The 17,897-nt window shown below is 61.7% G+C and overlaps 2 protein-coding genes across 2 annotated transcripts in view; one reads left to right on the top strand and one right to left on the bottom strand.

The window, feature by feature from the left end:
• The window catches only part of PPP1R16A (protein phosphatase 1 regulatory subunit 16A), a 15,841-nt gene extending 1,585 nt beyond the window's left edge, over window positions 1–14,256 (bottom strand). Inside the window, exons 1-8 of the mRNA XM_023748297.1 lie at window positions 14,139–14,256; window positions 3,127–4,157; window positions 1,940–2,010; window positions 1,703–1,848; window positions 564–667; window positions 371–495; window positions 166–291; window positions 7–82 (exon numbers count right to left, since the gene is read on the bottom strand). Coding sequence (XP_023604065.1) covers window positions 7–82; window positions 166–291; window positions 371–495; window positions 564–667; window positions 1,703–1,848; window positions 1,940–2,010; window positions 3,127–3,385 — 907 coding nt within the window. The 5' untranslated portion in view covers window positions 3,386–4,157; window positions 14,139–14,256. The remainder of the gene's footprint in view (window positions 1–6; window positions 83–165; window positions 292–370; window positions 496–563; window positions 668–1,702; window positions 1,849–1,939; window positions 2,011–3,126; window positions 4,158–14,138) is intronic.
• A 1,578-nt stretch (window positions 14,257–15,834) lies between these two features.
• Window positions 15,835–17,897, top strand: part of FOXH1 (forkhead box H1) — a 2,668-nt gene continuing 605 nt past the window's right edge. The window contains 4 exon segments of the mRNA XM_023748298.1: window positions 15,835–17,118; window positions 17,425–17,529; window positions 17,649–17,741; window positions 17,743–17,876. Coding sequence (XP_023604066.1) covers window positions 16,945–17,118; window positions 17,425–17,529; window positions 17,649–17,741; window positions 17,743–17,876 — 506 coding nt within the window. The 5' untranslated portion in view covers window positions 15,835–16,944.

Below are 17,897 nucleotides of genomic sequence, written 5' to 3' on the forward strand. Positions count from 1 at the left end.
GCTCACCCAGAGGCGTCTCTTCCATCAGGGACTTTCCATTGAGGTCGGCACCGTGTGCCACCAGCAGCTCCACCAGGTGCACCTGCGGGCCAGCGGACCGGGCTGCTGAGCTCCAGAGCTGGGGGACCACTGGCGCCCGGCCGCCCACTGCTCCAGCCCACTCACCTGGCCCCAGTATGCGGCAGCGTGCAGCGGCTCCCAGCCGTCACGATCCTTGGCGCCCAGGCTGACCCGGTGCTCCAGCAGCAGGGCCGCTGCCTCGCTGAACCCGTTGGCGGCGGCGATGTGTAGCTAAGGCAAACCACCCCTCCTGAGTCCTGGCCGTGCCCGCAGCACCCTCCACCCCTGGCGTTCCCGCGCCAGTCCTCACCAGCGTGGCCCCGTGGTCCCCAGGGGCGTCCAGGTCGGCCCCCGTCCGCAGGAGGCCTCGGATGTGCTCCAGCATGTGCAGCTCCGGCAAGGCCCGGGCCCCCTCAATGCCGTCCTGGGTGATGCCTGCAGGGCAACAGGCTCAGAGCCAGCACCGAGGGCCCCACCCAGGCAGCGGGTGGGATCACACTCACCCCGGTTGGCCATGGCCGTCTCCAGGCAGTCCAGCGTCTGCTCATCCTCACACAGGTCGTAGGGCATGTTTCCATCGGTGTTGACTGCCAAGAGGTCAGCACCACTGCAGGGAAGATGGACAGGGTGCTGGCCATAGGGCCCCCTCACCTTCTCCCTACAAGGGAGGCCCCCAGGCCCCACTCAGAGGTCCTTCCTCCCCCAAAGCCTCAGCCTAGGGCTGCCTCCTGGGCATGTGGGGCCGACAATGAGGCCCAGGCCCCAGATGCTGCTGGGAGAGGCTGCCCCTGGCCTGTTGGTGCCCCTCAGCCTTGGCTCCTGTCCTCAAGCCCTGCAGTCTCCTCCTGTGTCTGTCGGTTACTGGCAGCCATCAGCCCCCGTGAACGTGCACATTGGGCCCACCTGCCAGGAGTGGGTGATGGTACTCTGGAGGCCCCAGGGGCAGAGCCTGGGCACCAAGACAGCCCTGCAGAGCTGCAGGGAGCAGGGCTCACGTGGGAGCCTAGAGGGGGGGACACGGGTGGGTGCCCACTGTGGAGAGGAGAGGGGCTCAGTACTGCTCTTCTCCCTCGCACATACCATCGATGCCTGGGACGCTCCACAGACAGTCTGAGCACCTAACCATCTATCCTACTAGAGGGGTCAGAGTTGAGGAGCTGTGCGCGGGGGAGGGGGGACTATTGGATCCGGTGAAGCCGACCATCGGCACGTTCACTCCTCATGGTAAAGGCCTCACCTGGGTCCAGGTACTCCCTCCCTCTTTGCCAGTTTCACCCTCACCACTGACCAGATGGCATTTCTCTGTACAGGGCCTGGGGAGGCCAGGAGGCCAGTGCTGGAGGTCAAGGCCCACCCTCAAGGAGCCTCTGAATTCCTGACAGTACTTGGCAGGATATACCCAGGTCAGCAGCCAGGCGGGCGGATGACCCTGTCCAGAGTGCGTGTGGCCCCTGCCCACGCCCGGCTCTCCACGCCAGGACACAGGCAGTAAGCAAAGGCCAATGGGAGCAAGAGGCAAGGGCACACTTCCTCCAGATGAGGTGCCTGGGCTGTGTCTCAGGACCAACTGCCCGCTGCCCAGCCATGGTCCCTCCCTGACACAGATGCCCACTCTGGCCACACCTGCTCCCAGGGGCCCTACCGGGCAATGAGCAGCTCCACCAGGTGCAGGTGGCCGCAGGTGGCCGCAGCGTGCAGGGGGGTCCAGCTCTCACTGTCGCGAGCGTTGACCGTGGCGCCGGCCTCGAGCAGCTGTTGCACCATTTCCCGGAAGTCGTCGATGCAGCTCTGTAAACCAGGCAGCCTGAGCACCAGGCCAGCCCCCTCTACACCCCCAGCCCCCAGCCAGCTCCGTCCTCCCAGCCCCTGCAGGGCTCACCTGGTGCAGGGCCGTCAGACCATCCTCGTTGGCCAGGTCCGGGCTGACCCCGCTCTGAAGGAACTGGCGGACTGCAAGAAGGAGGGGGGTGTGCTCAGGGGGTAGGAATGGAGATCCTGCCACAGGCCGGCTCTGTCCTGGGCAGGCCCTGCACCTGAGGTGACCTGGCTGACTGCTGTGCTGTGGCTGGGAGCAGAGAAGGATGAGGAAGATGGTGGTACAGGTGCAGGAGGTCTCTGCCTCCAGCCCCCAGCAGGACCCACCCTTCCCAAATCCTGGCACTCCACCCCTCAGACTCCCAGATGCACCCCGTCCTGTGTGAGCACGGTCGCACTGGGCTCCAGACTACCCCACTCTGGCCTGGGTGTTGGCACCCTCCTCCAACCCTCCCATGTCCCGTGTCTCCCCCCCAGCCTTCCCCACAGACCACTTGGCCCCCACAAACGCCCATCCCTGGTACCTTCCCCTCCCTCCCCCCCTGCGGGCTCCCAGCCCTGCTGCAGCCTGGAGTGTGGGCTGAGGTGCCAGGCCTGCCCCCCAGGGTCTCCCCAGGAGCAGAACTGGCCCGGCCCTCAGTCCTCTTCAGCAGCCCCACCTTGGGCCCAGGCTCTTGCCAAGGTCACCTTTGACCTCCCTGTGGCCTGGACCTCCCTGGGGGTGCTTGTAGGCAGCACAAGGACGCACCCTCTTTCCCACAGTGCCCTGTGCCCTGTGCCACACCCACCGCGCCCTGTCCACCTCCCCAGCCGCGGGCCTTCCTCGCCCCAGGCTCTGCAGCAGAGGCCCCTATCCTGGAAGGAGGTCGGGGAGGGACGGGGAGCCTGCCCAAAGCTTAGGCCAGGAATCTCCTAAGGCAAAGCCCTGCTCCCCACAGGACTCTCCTGAGCACCATCCAGCCCCCGGGCCTTTTCCTCCCGGGTCCCTAGACCAGTCCCTAGCAGGAAGACTAGGCCGCCTCAGCCCACTGCAGCCACGCCCGGGACACCTCTCCAGGCTCCTAGGAGCCTCACATCTGAAGCAGGAGCCTGCATGCTGCCCCTCACCTGCAGCCACAGCTGAGGCAGCTGGGCTGGACCCCAGGTCCCCGTGAGATGCAGCTGTGTCCTCGGCAGGTCTCACGAGGATGACGCCAGGGGGACAGGGACGGGCTGTAGGCCGGGCACCACCCTAGGGTCAGCCACACTCACCTTCTTCCAGGTCATTTCGGGCAGCGGCCTCGAGAAGGGTGACACTGGGCGGGAAGAGGACCCGCTTCTGCAGCCTGCCGCCAGCCGCCTCCTTCCGCAGCCGCTCCCTGTGGCCCTTTCTGCCCTGGGCCTCCTTCTCAGCCTGGGCCCACATCTTCACCTGCTGGGCACGGCGCTTCTGGGCGTGCTTCAGCCGCTCCTGCGTGCTCATCCTGCTCACCGCCGGCATCTCTGCCAGCAGCTCCAGGTGCTCGGCCATGGCGGGGGCTTCCCGCCAGGGGGGTTGCTCGGGGCACCAGACAGGGGAACAAGGGGGCCAGGCTGGGCCTGAGGGGCGGGGCAGCCGGCTGGACTGGGACCCTCGCGGGCATCCCCTCCTCAAGGCCCGGTGCCCTCTGCCCCTGGCAAGGCTGGGTCAGGAGATCCCACTCCGTGACCAGGCTCAGGCAGCCCCAGGGGCACAGGCCCCTGGCACAAAGGGCCGCGTGGGCGACGCCAGCAGCCACCTCTCAGGAGCCCTGGCCGCTTGGCTGTTTGAGGGCAGGGCCTCCCTCTCTCCCTCCTGGGGTCAGGGTGCACAGCCTGGGGAGCAGCAGGACCTGTCTGCCTCAGTCCAGGTTCTGTAGCTGATCGCCCAGGTAACAAAGGCGCAGCTTCCTGGCGCCTCGCCAAAGGGGAAGGGCGGGCAGGACAATGGGCAGAGGCCCCTGGGAGCCCTAGAAGCCCCTTTCCTCCCAAGCCTCAGGAGCCCGGATAGGGCCTGGGAGCAGCCATGGCCTGGCCTCCTCTGTCCTCTCCTTCCTCCTGTCTGTTTCCCAGGGTCAGTGCATGGGCACTAACCAGGAGGTGTGGCCGGAGGGCGGGCTCAGCAGCCAGAGCAGCCAGGGCAGGGTGTGTGCTTAGAGCCTTGGGGTCCCAGACATGGTGCCCGGGTGAGGCGGAGCAGGTCTGGCAGCCGTCTTCAGGAGGGCAGCCCCTGTGGAGGAGCCCGGGCAGGCAATCCAGTCGCAGACAGCGGCGGCTCCACCAGCCTGAGGAGGAAGAGGAAGCAGGGAGGCTGGCGAGGCTCCCAGCAGCTAGCAGGTGAGACCAGGGCCTGCCCTGAGGAGGCCCAGCCCGTGCCCACAGAGAGCCCTGCTAGACAACAGTCCTGGCTGCGGGCGGTTGGGGGATTGGAGCCGGGGGGGGGCCCCAACAGCTTGCTCTGCCCACCTCTGAGTCACACTGTGTTTAAAAAGGCTGAGAAGGGCCCGGCCAGTGTCGCTCAATGGCTGAGCGTCAAACTATGAACCAGGAGGTCATGGTTCGATTCCTGGTCAGGACACATGCCTGGGTTGTGGGCTTGATCCCCAGTAGGGGTGTGTAGGAGGCACACAATCAATGATTCTCTCATCATTGATGTTTCTATCTCTCTCCCTCTCCCTTCCTCTCTGAAATATATACATACCTTTTTTTTTTTTTTAAGAAAGAGCTGAGGCGGGAGCAGGAGGCTGCCTCCAGGGCCCAGGGACTGCTTCAGGAGCTGTTCTCTGCTGCTTCCCAACGCTCCTGGTTCTGGCCCTGGTCCCACAGCATCTGCCCTGTCTGCCCCAGGCTGGGCCAGGCAAGGTGGCCTTCTCCTTGGCTCTCCAGGAACTGCCCAAGGGCAGGCCCTACCTCCTGGGCCTGAGGCCAAACAGGGCCCCGCCTGTCCTGGCCAACACCCTGGCTCCCCAGGCCCCGCGTCCGGGCCTCTTCCTCCCGGGTCCCTAGCCCAGTCCAGTCGACGCCTCAGCCATCATGTGGACACGGGCGGAGTGGCCTCCGGGTTGGGGTCTATTAACTAGGCAGGCAGTTTGGCTGGGGCACAGCCACATAGAATCCACGGTGGCCTTCCTGCCCAGTACCCCTGTGTGGCCCCTGGGTGTGGTCACATGACATGCCTCAGGAGGCCCTGGCTGTATTTCATCCAGAAGGTCCCCCTTTCACTCGGCCAGGCCTGTGGCCATCTGGATACTGACCCCTCCTCTGGCCAGACTTGTATTTAGGGCACTCAGTGAGAACCCCTTCTTTCTGTCCTGGGCCAGATCAAATGAGATCCGGTTCTTCCTGCTTCAGGACCTCCAGTGTCCCTGGGAACTTCCCTGTCCAGGTCCGACCTGCTCTGGCCTCTGAGCCCGGCCTGGGCGGCATCTTGAGGATGGAATTAGGGAATAGCTGTCCAGGCAGCACCCCTGCTCTGGGCAGCCTGTGCCAGCTGCCACCTCTGCAGACTCTTGGGGCCAGGGGCAGACGCAAGCTGCCCAGACTCCCCGTCCCAGCCCCCAGTCCTGCCTTGGCCCTCGGGCACACAGCCTCTCACAGTGAGACAAGCTGGGGCCAGGCGCTGCAGAGACCTGCCGGCTCCAGACCACACCTGAGGCACAGCAGAGCCTCACTGCCCCCCCCCCCACAGGACCCCCTTCCCTCCTTTCTGCTGGTCACTTACAGCTCCCCTCGCTCCCCCTGTCCGCCCAAGAGCTGAGGTGCCCCCCTCTCCCCACCCCCTGCAAGGTGGGACCTTCACCTCTTCCATCAGCCTCTGGGCCTGTCAGGGAAACTGACCCCAAGAGACCAGGAACACAGGGCAGAGCTCCGTGCCCTCTGCTTGGCCCGCGGCCTCCAGCCAAGGGAAGCCCCCCCCTCCCTCTCCACCCCGCCCCCCCGCCCCAGCTTCCCAGCAGAGTGGGCTCCAGCGTCTCCTGCACCAGTTTTACTTCTCCAAGACGGTGCCAACATCAGAGCCACTGCCTTACTTTGTTAAGTGTAATGAGATGGAAGAGATGTCATCATGTTATACGAGAAAAGAGACTCTGATGCCCACGTCCTGCAGAAAACCCCCTGGAGTCGCAGCTGGCTTCCACAGAACACATGCTCTTTGGTTTTGTCATATGAAGGCCGTCTCTGCAAACCCATCACAGAGCACAACTGGAGACCCCCCCCCCACGCCCCCTCCAGCCGCAGTGGGAGGAAAGGGCGCTGGCTGGCTGCACGGCACACCTGGCCCCGCCCGCCCAGCACCTGGGGCCGCCCACACAGGTCCTCCCTCTGCCGGAAGCCCCCGAAAGCAGGCTCCGGGGGACTTGGGGCATCCTCGGAGAAAGAAGGTGCCCAGGTGACTCCAGGGCCCTGCTGCAGTGGGCACCCCCTCCCAGGACCTGGCCCCCCTGCCCCTCACCGAGCCACTCTCGGCCTCCTCTTGCAGACACAGCCCAGGAACAGCTGCCGGAACCGGTGGCCGGCCCCTCGGCGGAGCCAGGAAGGCGAGACCAGCTCAGGAGTTTCCCAGGAACGGCCCACACTCCACACCCAGGCTGAGGGGGCTCGCAGGGCAGCTCCCGCCTCTGTCTACAAATCCGCCCCCAAGCTTCCCTGGAATGTCAAACAGAGATAATCTGGGCCACTTTTTTCCAGTTCTCAGCTCCGTGCCAGGCGAGCTGCACAGGAGTGTGGACTGAGGTGGGAGGCCCCAAAACCTGGGCTCCCCAAGACTGCCAAGAGCACCCCGGGACCCCTGGCCTTTTGGACGGGAGGCCCTGGTCCCCGACCCCAGCCCAGGAGGGTTTCAGCAGCCCCCACACCCACAGCCAGCAAGTCGCTGTCATGACCCCCCACTTTCCACAGGGAAATGGAGCCACGGCCCCACCTGCCTCCCTGCCCACGTCCTCGCACCTCGCAAGGTGAGCGAGGGACAGGGCGACAAGAGCCAGAGTCTGGGAGGGGCCGGGGAGGGGAGATCTCAGCGATGCTGGGGGCAGGGCAGCCCCAGCTGCAAGGCCCGGCCCCTGCCCACTTCCCCTGGTTCTGGGGGCTTCACGTCTGCCCTGTTTGGGCTGTTGGAGTGGCTCCCATAGCTGCCAATCAAAAGAGCTGGTTTTATTTGTGGTATTATTTATAATAGCCAGAAGGGAAAGTTCCATAGATGCCTCGACTCTAAGTAAAGTGTTGTCATTCTGCAGAAACACAGACAAGGTAGATGAGGTCACCCAAGTCATGGCGCAGGACTGTGCCACCCTCCCCAGACTCCAGAGCGGACACTGCCCTGGCCCAGGAGCAGAGAGGGCGAGAGGCAGGGCTGCCTGCGAGACTCCTGGGCAGCGAGGGGCCCACGCAGCAAGGCCTCAGGGACACCCTTAGTTCATTAGGCCCCCAGCCCTACCCAGGCTCACTGCCCCACCCGCACGTGGCTCTCCCAGACACTGCGATCCTGCAGAACGCCCCCCCCCCCCACAGGCACAAGGGCCCCACTTCCCGGCGGTGAAGGCCAGATGCCCAGGCTGTCTGGGGTCCTGGCCTGTCTCTTCCACGAGAGAACACGCTTGTTGAGGGCTCAGCGAGTGCCGGCACCTGGAAGGGGGGCCTTCGGTTGTGTGGGAAGGCTGGTGGCAAAGCAGGCAGAGCCATGTGGCTGGGCAGCAGACCCCTCAGACCCAGGTGCCCCATGGCTCACTCCACCCAGAGGGGGAGCAGGCGCCCAGAGACCCTGAAACGTGAGGAATGCCGCACGAGGCCATGAAGAAGCGACCAGTGTGCGGGATCCAGTCCCCCGACAGCTCTCCTCATGGCCCTGCTCCACCGGGCTCTGCTCTGGGGGTGGGGACGGGGACAAAGGGGCACAAGGGCAGGCCCTACCCTCAGCGAGGTCCACTGCAGGCAGGCAGAGGTCACGGGGTGGCCATCCAGGGGCCTCTGCCTCTAGATCCCCGTGAGGAGAAGGGCCCCGCAGCAGGCTGGGGAGCGGCAGTGGGGAGCTGGGGGCTGGCAGGTGGGCTGAGGAAGTGTGAACGGCAAGGGCAGTGTGGCAGTGGCTTCTTGAACCGGCGGGGAGACCATGGAAGAGCCAATCGGGTGCTGCCGTGGGCACCCTCACCACTGACATCCTATGGGCACACTCACCTGCCCAGAGGCCTGCTCTGCAACGTTCCAGACGCTAACCCCCAGCACTCCCACCTTTAGGACAAAAACGCTGGAAATGACCTGCCAGCCTCCGCAGGGGCTGGGCTCCGGAGGGAGCCGTGCACGCGTGAAAGGTGTAAAATCTGTGGATGACAGGCTGCCTTTTATGTAAACAAGGAATAAACAATGTAGGTTTGCATCCGTGTGAGAAACACGAGATGACTGACGGGTCTCGGGTGGGTGGGGGCAGCTGGGTGGTTGCACTTTGGGTCATTTCTGTTGTGTGACTTTGAGACCTGAAGGTAAACTTCAAAACAGCTTGACACGCTCTGCGTGGGGAGGGCAGGTGTGCACACCTGCTGGGGACCAGGCGGGCGGGCGGGGCAGGGCTATAGAGGACACGCCACCTTCTGTCCCGGCCAAGAAGCTGGCCTCTGCCCAACCAGCCGCAGGAGCCAGAGGCTTTCAGACAAATGAGTGATGTGATCAGACCTGGGTGGGGGCCTCACGGAGACGCTGACCCCTGCACACTCACCAGCAGGGAGTGGACAGAGGACAAGAGTAACCAGGGGCAGGTGGGGAGGAAGGAGAGCCCTGAGAAGGGGGTGGGGCTGGGGGCGTGTCCAGGTGAGGGGGCAGAGAGGAGAAGACTGGGTGGCTGCTGCAGGGACGGTGGGGAGGGGGGAGCAGGTGGCAGGGAGCCCCGGGACACAGAGCAGGGGCCCCTCTTCTCATGGTCACATCAGACCCAGTGGGAGAAACAATAAAACCACAGGCAGGAGGGAGACAAACAAAGGGATAGCCTTTCTGAACCTGACACAAAACCCAGGAACCTAAAAGAAAACGGATTAATCCGATTACACTCCATTTTTCAAAATGCCTGCACTGTGCAAACACCACAAACCTGCTGAGCCTCCCCAGGGCGCACACCCCCTTCTCCTCCCTCCTCTGCCGCAAGCCCATCCCCTCTACCTTCCTCCCTCTCTCCCTCCCCCTCCGAGCGCCAAGGGCCCTGCCTTTGCCCTGCCTTTGTCCTGAGCCCGTTTCTTCTGCTCACCTGCTCACCTCGTCTGTCTCGGAGGAACGGCAACAAAAGGCCCCTGAGCCTCCGGGGAAAACCACACAGGATGCACCGCTGACGGGTCAGACTCAGACTGGAAAGATGTCATTTCCCCCAAACTCACCTCAGACTCCACGCAATCAGTCAAAATCCCCGTAGTTGTCCTGCAAACTCTAATTTTCCCACACAATTCTCTCTCCAAACTAAGTCTCCATTGTATAGGAAATGCAAAAGGACAAGAATCGTCGGGACAATCCTAAAAGGAACAAGTTTCAAGTGCTTATACGTGTGGATATCGAGGTTCCTCGTAAAGATTAGCAAGGCCTGAGGCCCGGGCTGGGGTGCAGTGGACTCGGGCAAGCGCTCCGCGTGCGGACAGCGGCTCCGACCCGGGCAGCAGGAAGGCAGTCTTTCCGACGAAGACACACACGGTCCACAGCTCACCCCACAGCTCACCGGGACGAGGCTGTGCCTCGCAGTGTGCCCGAGGGGAAGCCTGCACCGTACAGAGGCGGCCCCAGAGCTGGCACAGGACCCACCGGAGTTGTCCCTTCACAGAACCCACCAAGACCAGGTGTGCCCAGCTCAGGGGCAGGAGGGCACCAGCACGGCCCCAACAGTCACGCCTGCGGGTGCAGTCAAAGGCACTCCCCGGAGGCCGATCCAGGGTGTGGGGCGGAGCTGAGGAAGGGGAGTCTGCACCGGGCTCACAGGGCCCTGGGTGGTGACACAGAGCTACACGTGACACGTGTGATGGGCGGCACAGAGCTAAGCATACATTCGCACACTCATACACGACACACGCAATGCTGGTAAGCCCGTAAGGGTCCGTGTCCCGGGCGAGGGCGGCAGCACAGGTATGTGCCTTTGGGGGACCAGGACGTGAGGAGGGGTCTCTCTGAATGATTTCTTACAACTATGCATGTACACCCACAATGATCTCAAAATAACATTTAAAAATAAAAGGAGTGAAAAGCAAGCCACCAAGTAGGAAATAATATTGGCAACTGTCCCCCAAACAGGAAGTGGGCCAAAGACTTCACTCAGCAGCCACTTCACATCAGCAAACACGCAGAAAGGCGCCCAGTCCTTAGTCATCAGGGAAGCGCACATGAAACCTGACACAGACCAGGCCACGCCCACCAGACAGCGACCCAGCACCACCAGGGAAGACCCAGCACATGACTGCCCACCGACACCCTGCTCCAGGCACTGTCCCCCACAGAAACGTGCCGGGCCCCCACGGAACCTGCTCTGGGCCATGGCTAGCAAGGACATCCCAGGGCAGCTGACCAACCGGGACACAGCCTTTCGTTCACAGAACAGAGGTGCTCAGCTCCCTGAGGTTCCCGGTGGCACTGGGCCGCGCAGTGGGCAGCGCACTCCAAGACTAAAGGCACCAGTGGCCTCCCAGGCCTGGCCTCCTTGGCAGAGGGAACCATCAGGATGGCTCCAGCAGCAGAATAGGAGGGATCAACTGTCATGTAACCCTTGCCTGGCACAGTGTCAGAATGCCCTGCCAGAGGCCAGCCCTGGGAGGCTGGAGGGGTTAAGAGCCCCGTGGAGGGCCCAGCCAGGCACTGAGGCCAGAAGCAGAAAGTGGGCAGACTGAGAGGAATATGCAACACGCTTAGACAGAAGGCGTGTGGGAGACCTGCAGGATATTCTTAGGAATCTATAGGAGGGTCACTCAAATAAATAGCAAGGTTGTAGGACACAAGTTCAATGTCAAAATCAACTGCATGTCTCTGTACTTGGAAAATGCAGAACTTTAAATATCATTTACAAAATCAGTATCACAAGCATGGAATACTCTGACACACACACACACACACACACACACACACTCACACACACCAGGCAAGCAGACCCGGAGGACAACCCCAACTGCAACCGCATGAGGCCAGGAGCCACCCAGCTAAGACGATCGTGAACTCCTTACCCACCAGAAACTCTGAGGTCATGTTTACTGCTTAAACCATTCTGTTTTAAGATTATTTGTTAAAAGGCAATAGACAATTAGTACAGATACCTAAATAAATGGAGATGCACCATGTTCTATACTGTTAAATGTCAATTCACCCCAAATAGAGCTATAGGGTTAATACAATCCCGGTCAAAATCCCAATAAGCTTTTTTTGTGGGAAATCACAAGCTAATTCTAAATGTATAAGGAACTGCATAATATCTCGAAGAGCCAAAATGATGTGAAAAACAGTCACCAAGTTGGAGAATTTACAGTTCTTGATCTCAAGACTTATGAAGCTGCCACAGTCAAACTTGTGGGATAGCAGCACAAGTCCCGGCAAAAGCAGAGAATCTAGACATGGACCCACTCCTGTACATCAACCGGTTTCCAAAGAGGTGGTAGGTAATACGATGGCGAGAGGATGGTCTTCAAAAAGGGGTGTCAGGACAACCAGATGTCCACGTGGAAACAATGGCCCTTGGCCTCCACGCGCACCGTGAGAAGAAGCACAGACAATGAAGGAGAAACTGACAAACTGGACTTCATCGAAATTCCAAGCGTCTACTGTTCAAGACGCTGGCACACAATTCCCAGGCCGGCCAGCCTGGCACCCCAAAGATACAAAGAACGCTTAAAACTGGGTAAGACAAGCAGCCCATTTTTAAAAAAAGTTTTATTGATTTTAGAGGAAGAGAGAGAGGGAGAGGGAGAGAGAGAGAGCAACATTGATCAGCCGCCTCCCAAATGCCCCCGACCAGGAACCCAACCAGTGAGCCCTCGGTGCACGGAACGACACTCAACCAACCGAGCCACACCAGCCAGGGCAAACAGCCCATTGTTTTAAGGGCAAAAGATCTGAACAGACACTCACAAAAGAAGATACACAAATGGCCAGCAAAGCAGGCGCAGGAAGAAGATCCTCAACACCATCCCTAGGAAATGCCAACTAATCCACCATGAGCCCCACACACCTATGAAAAGGGCTGAACTTTTAAAAGGATGGCAGCACTGACGTAAAGAGAACATGGAGCGAGTGCGGATGTAAAATGAATGTGAAGCCGTTTTGGACAATAGTTCGGCACCTTCTTATAAAGTTAACCACACACCTTAACCCCTCCTTTCTATCATTTCACACCAAGAGAAATAAACCTCACGTCCACACAGACTCGTAAGCACAGCAGTCGAACCCTGGTGTGTGTACACCTGCCCGGCGGGCGTGGCTCGGTGGCTGAACGTCAACCCATGAACCAGGAGGTCACAGTTCAATTCCCGGTCAGGGCATGTGCCCAGGTTGTGGGCTCGATACCCAGTAGGGAGTGTGCTGGAGGCAGCCAGTCAGTAATCCTCTCATCATTGATGTTTCTATCTCTTTCCCTCTCCCTTCCTCTCTCTGAAAATCAATAAAAAATAAGTGAATAAATGTTACTATAGGACAATTTATTTTTTTTAAAGAAATGGCTGTTACCTGCACCATGGAATACCCCCTCAGCAAACAGAAATCAACTACCCACACAGGCAACCCCCTGGCTTTCCCAACGTCCCGCAGGGGAAGGAGTCCGACACCAAGGGTTTGTGTGTGAGTTTGTTCCTGTGAAACTACGAGGGAGACGGAATCGACAGGAGAAAGCAATGCACTGGCAGCCGGGGCTCTACCCCCGGACGGCGGCGAGTTTCCCAGACGGCACATCTCAGAACCACCAAGCACGCGCTCCTCCTCATGGCACCCTCCCCCGGGCACCTGTGGAAGCAGACTTCCCTGCACCTCTCTGCCCCTTCTCCACGGGGGCTAGGGAGGTCCTGCCCACGGCCCAGAGCTGGAAGGGGTGGGGGAGCTCGCTCTCTCCCTTCCACCTCCACGCAGAGCTTCTGCATGGTGGAAAGGTGGTGGGAAGGGGCCAGAGCAGAGGAGGGAGGATTCAGGTGAGCACAAGAACCAATCACTCACCTGGCTAAGGTACAAAGGGTGAAGGCAATGCGCTGAGGCAGAGCCAAGGTCGTGGGGGGGTGGAGGGGGGGGCAGCGGCTGCACCCAGCTATTTGGATGAAGGAATGGATGGGAAGTGCCCTGTCAGGGCTCTTCAGGAGGAGGTTTTGAGAGAGCCAGGAGGTAGGGAAGAGCCTGGACTCCCACTCAGATGCCCTGCTTTGCTAATGGTGGACTGTGGCTGGGGCTGGGGTGGGGCACTCTTCGGCAGCTACGGTATGCTGGTCACCGGAGGTTCACCTGAGACTCAGATTCCAAAACGGCACACAGTGAGCAAGCTGCTGGTAGACACCAGAGACTTGGGGAGGCCCCCCTTTCTCTGGAAGGACTCCATGCATATCTCCCTCTCCGCAGCCACGGAAATTAACCCCCAGTCCCGGCAGCCTCTGCTCCAGGACGGCAAGGGGTCCACACCGCCCATGGTACTCCCTGGCAGGCCCCGGCCGGGGTACCTCCTGCGCAGCATGGGGCCAGGCTGTCCACACATTAGAACGTCTCAACTTGACCCCAATCTGTGAGGCGGAGCCCGGGACCCCCACACTCTAAGTGAGGTCACTCGAGCCCCGGAAAGTTTAAGGAACTTGCCCCGAGAGGCCCCAGTTGGTCCCCGGGCCTAACGCCAAAGCCCACGCCAAGCCTGGGTGAGTCACTCCCTGCGGCCGCAGTGCCGGGGCTGAAATGGAGGTGATCCCAGTGCTGACAACAGGTTGCAAGAATGAGAACCGTCCCCGTGTCGGTAACGCATGAAGAGCCATTCTGGGGCCTTCGGGGCGTCGCTTCTCCAAGCTGCTCCTGACCCTCAGCACCCGACCCTGGGCCTCCCCCACCAGCACCCAGTGGGGCCTGTGTGCTGCCCAGACCTGGGATTCCCTGAGGCCCATCTGGGCCCTGCCTCCTCCCTCCCAACCTGATCTGATCTTCCTCTTCCTCTCAGCTCAGCGCAGCCTCCATCGGGCCTCCTCCCTCCTGGGGGCTGGCCTCCCACCTTCCCCAGGCTGGCCTCCTGTCTCCCGGGGGGCCCGTCCTCCTCTCTCCTGGGGGGCCCGGCCCCCTCCCACCGCAGGCCCCGGAAGTCCGAGCCTCACCTTCCGCCGCGCTCAATCTATCGGATCCGGCCCACCGGTCAGTCAGCCCCGCGCTCCTCCAGGCGCCGCAGGGGCGGGCCCGGCGCCGGGCCCTCGCCATGGCAACGCTACACTTCCGGCCGCGCGGGCCCAGAGCCGGAAGCCCGGGCCGAGGGAGCCGGAAGCCCGGGCCGAGGGAGCCGGGGGCGGGGCCTGCCCTGGGGGCGGGGCCTGCCCTGAGCGGCGGGAGAATCTCTGCGGCCCAGGCGTCCTCGGGGTGGGTGGGCCCGCGCGGGGCGGGAGGGCGAGGAGACCGAGGCTGTCGGGAGGCGGCCATCCCTGAGGCTGGGCTTTAAGGAAGGGTCGGAGCTCAGCCGACAAGGCCGAGGCGTCCCGCGTAGAGGGAGCGGGCAGCAGCGGGGTGTGGTCCGGCGGCGGGTCTGGGCAGGAGCGGGCTCCATCCTGGAGGCCAGGGAGGACAGGAGGGGGGAGCGGGGGGACGGAGCCCGAGTGGCCGGGAGGCCATCGGTAGTGCCCGCCGGTGAGACACCGACCCCTGGAGCTGTCGGGTCGACCCCTGGAGGAGGCCCGGCGAGGTGTGCAGGGAGAGGCGGCCGGGGAGCAGCGTGGCTCCCACGCGCACCTCAGCCTGGGCTTCCTGCTCCGTGGCCGCCCCGCTGCCAGCAGGCCTGGGCACGCTTGCCCGGCGTGTGTGGTTGGGGGCATCTGGGCTTGAGGCCTTGACCGACTCATAGATCAGATGGCAGGGAGGACAGGGGAGGGGCAGAGGGGCTGGGAGTCAGGACTGGGAGCCTGGGCAGCGGCGCAGGCGTTTTGCTACGACCACACCTTGGATCATCCTGTCCCTGCTGAGCCCCCACGGGGGCCAGGTGTGCGCAGGGGGTGCTGGTCCCTCGGGCTTCCCCCGCCTGAGCTTCCACTCCCTCCCAGAGCCCCTCCTCCCCCGGGCCGGCCCCTCCAGCCGGAGCGCATTTCCCTCCTCCAGCCCGGGTTCTCAACACCACCCGGAACCCTGGCGTGCCCGCCAGGATTTTTAAAATACGCAACCCCTGACTATTTAGAGAGAGGCGCTGACCTCTTTTCCTTTAGACCAGTGGTTCTCAACCTTGGCTGCACCTGAGACTCACCTGGGATTCTTTTTAAAATCCTGGTTTCTGGGGCTGAGATCAGGATTTTAAAAGATTCCCAGGTGATTCTCAGGTGCAGCCAAGGTTGAGAACCACTGCCTTAGATGATCAAATAAAAATATGACAACAGCCAACATAGCAATAGCCATCTGGTGTAAATGAATCAAAATTATACCAATTTTTAAATATATGTTTTTATTGATTTTGGAGGGAGATGAAGGAGAGGGTTAGAGAGATAGAAACATTGATTGGCTGCCTCTTGCACAGATCAAGCCTGCAACGCAGGCATGTGCCCTGACCAGGAATCAAACTGGTGACCTCTTGGTTCATGGGTTGATGCTCAACCACTGAGCCACACCAGCCGGGCCCTATTTGGTTTGTTGTTGTTTTTTGTCAGATGGGCAAAAATATATATATTTTTGGTGTGCCACTGCAGACTTTTAGTAATTAGTTTATATGCCATGAGATAAAAAAAAAAGGGCCTTTGGATATTTATAACATCATTCTCGGGCCATACAAAAATTATCAACTTAAAAATTATGTTGCTCTGAAACAAGCTCCTAGATTTATTGAATTTCAAGTCCTGCCTGCAGTTGCCTTGACAGGGCCAGACCAAATGACACCGCCCGTCCCGAGGGACATTCCCCACCCCTGTTCTAGACCAAGTGCCAGGGTGCTGTGGCTGCCTCCAAGTCCTTCCTGTGCGCACACACACAAGCCTGCACGCACTCCCACGCGGGGTGAAGCCAGGTGCTCCTGGAAGACTCTCCTGGGGAGCAACTGTGACCCATGGGGCTCCCTGAGAAGTGGCCAGTAAAACCCCTCCAGGAAGGAGACTTCTCCCTCCCTGCACCCCAGCCCAGGGTACTGCCCAAGTGCCCCCAAGGAATGAGAGACATCCTTCCAGGGGTAACCCCCAGAGAGAACATCTGGACCCAGAGCAGGAGAAGAAAAGTGAGGCAAACCTGGCTCCAACAAGTCCTCCATGGCCAGCAGGTCCAGCTCACTCAGGGCCAGGGAGGTGCAAAGTTAAACGAGGGCAGTCAGCTCCGAGGACCAACTGTGGACAAGCAACGAGGCCTCCGGGCCGGGGAGCCACTGAGGCCCTGCAGCAGCCCCTGGGAAAACCCTTGGAATCAACTGTCTCTGCCTGCCCCCCCCCTTGAGGTTTCCTCCAGGAAGCCCTCCATCCACCACTCAGGTCCTTCCAGCTGCTTGGCCTTGAACTCTTACTGGCAGCCTGGCTGGGGCAAGTCACTTTCCCGTCTGTGAAATGGGAGCCTAAGCCCCAGCCCGGACAGATTGACAAATAACCCTGAGTCCTGGGCTCTTCCCCGGCTCTTCCTTCCAGCTTATAGGGGGTGCCAAAGGCAGCCCAGGGGTGAGAAACATGGCCTGGGTGGCCTCCTGCAACCCCCACTGGAATCTCCCCGGCCCCTCCCTCCCAGATTAACTGAAACCTGCTAATTGTGGCAGCCCTCGGCCTGGTCCCCTCCCCCACCGCCCGATTCCACCTCCCTTGGCCTCCTCTCCCCTCCCCCTTCCATCCGAATGATAAAGGGCCCGGCCCCGCCTGCCCCCACCCAGCCTCAGGCCCTGGCCCTGCCTCACCTTCCTACCCTATTGCCCGGCGCCCTCAGCCCTTCCGGACCCTTGCCCACGTTGCTGGCCTCCCCTTTATGGGGCCCTGCAGCAACCCAGGCCTGGGGCTCGCGGGGGCAGAGTCGCCCTCCCAGCCCCCCAAGAGGAGGAAGAAGCGATACCTTCGGCATGACAAGCCTCCCTACACCTACTTGGCTATGATCGCCCTGGTGATCCAGGCTGCACCTTCCCGCCGGCTGAAGCTGGCCCAGGTGAGAGGGTCCCCGCTCTCCCTCACGCTCCGGGTTCGGACCTTTCCCCAGACCCGACCCCCACCTCCTTCCAGGCTTAGGCTCCGGCCTCCATCCCCACCTGGCCCTGCCCAGCTATGCCAGTGGGGCCAGTGCCGACCTGGGCACCAGAGGAGAGAGCTGAGGTGCTCACTGGTGAGGTGCCCTCTGCTCCCTCGGGCGTGCAGGTGCCGGGAGGTGGTCAGGGGCGCCCCAAGCCTGGCTGTGGGGGAGGGGCGGCGCTGCCCCTGCGCGCCCGGGCTCACGGCGCCTGCCCGGTGGTTTCAGATCATCCGTCAGGTCCAGGCCGTGTTCCCCTTCTTCAGGGACGACTACGAGGGCTGGAAGGACTCCATCCGCCACAACCTCTCCTCCAACCGCTGCTTCCGCAAGGTGGGGCTGGGCCCGGGTCCGAGCCGGAGCCGGGGGCGGGGGGCGGGGTGGGAGGGAAATCCTGAATATCCCGGGTCGGGCGGCCCCACCAAGCTCGCCCCCGCCCTCCTCCACATCAGGTGCCCAAGGATCCTGCGAAGCCCAAGGCAAAGGGCAACTTCTGGGCGGTCGACGTGAGCCTGATCCCCGCCGAAGCGCTGCGGCTGCAGAACAACGGCCCTGTGCCGGCGCTGGCAGGGCCGGGGCGCGCGGGGGATCTTCGCCAAGGACTTGGGCTTCTACGTGCTGCAGGGCGGCCCTACCGACCGCCCAAGCCGCTCGTCCGCCCAGTCCTCAGCTGCCACCCAGCGAGGGCTTCAGCATCAAGT

Source organism: Myotis lucifugus, unplaced genomic scaffold, assembly GCF_000147115.1.
Source record: "Myotis lucifugus unplaced genomic scaffold, Myoluc2.0 scaffold_1259, whole genome shotgun sequence".
Taxonomy (NCBI): Eukaryota; Metazoa; Chordata; class Mammalia; order Chiroptera; family Vespertilionidae; genus Myotis; species Myotis lucifugus.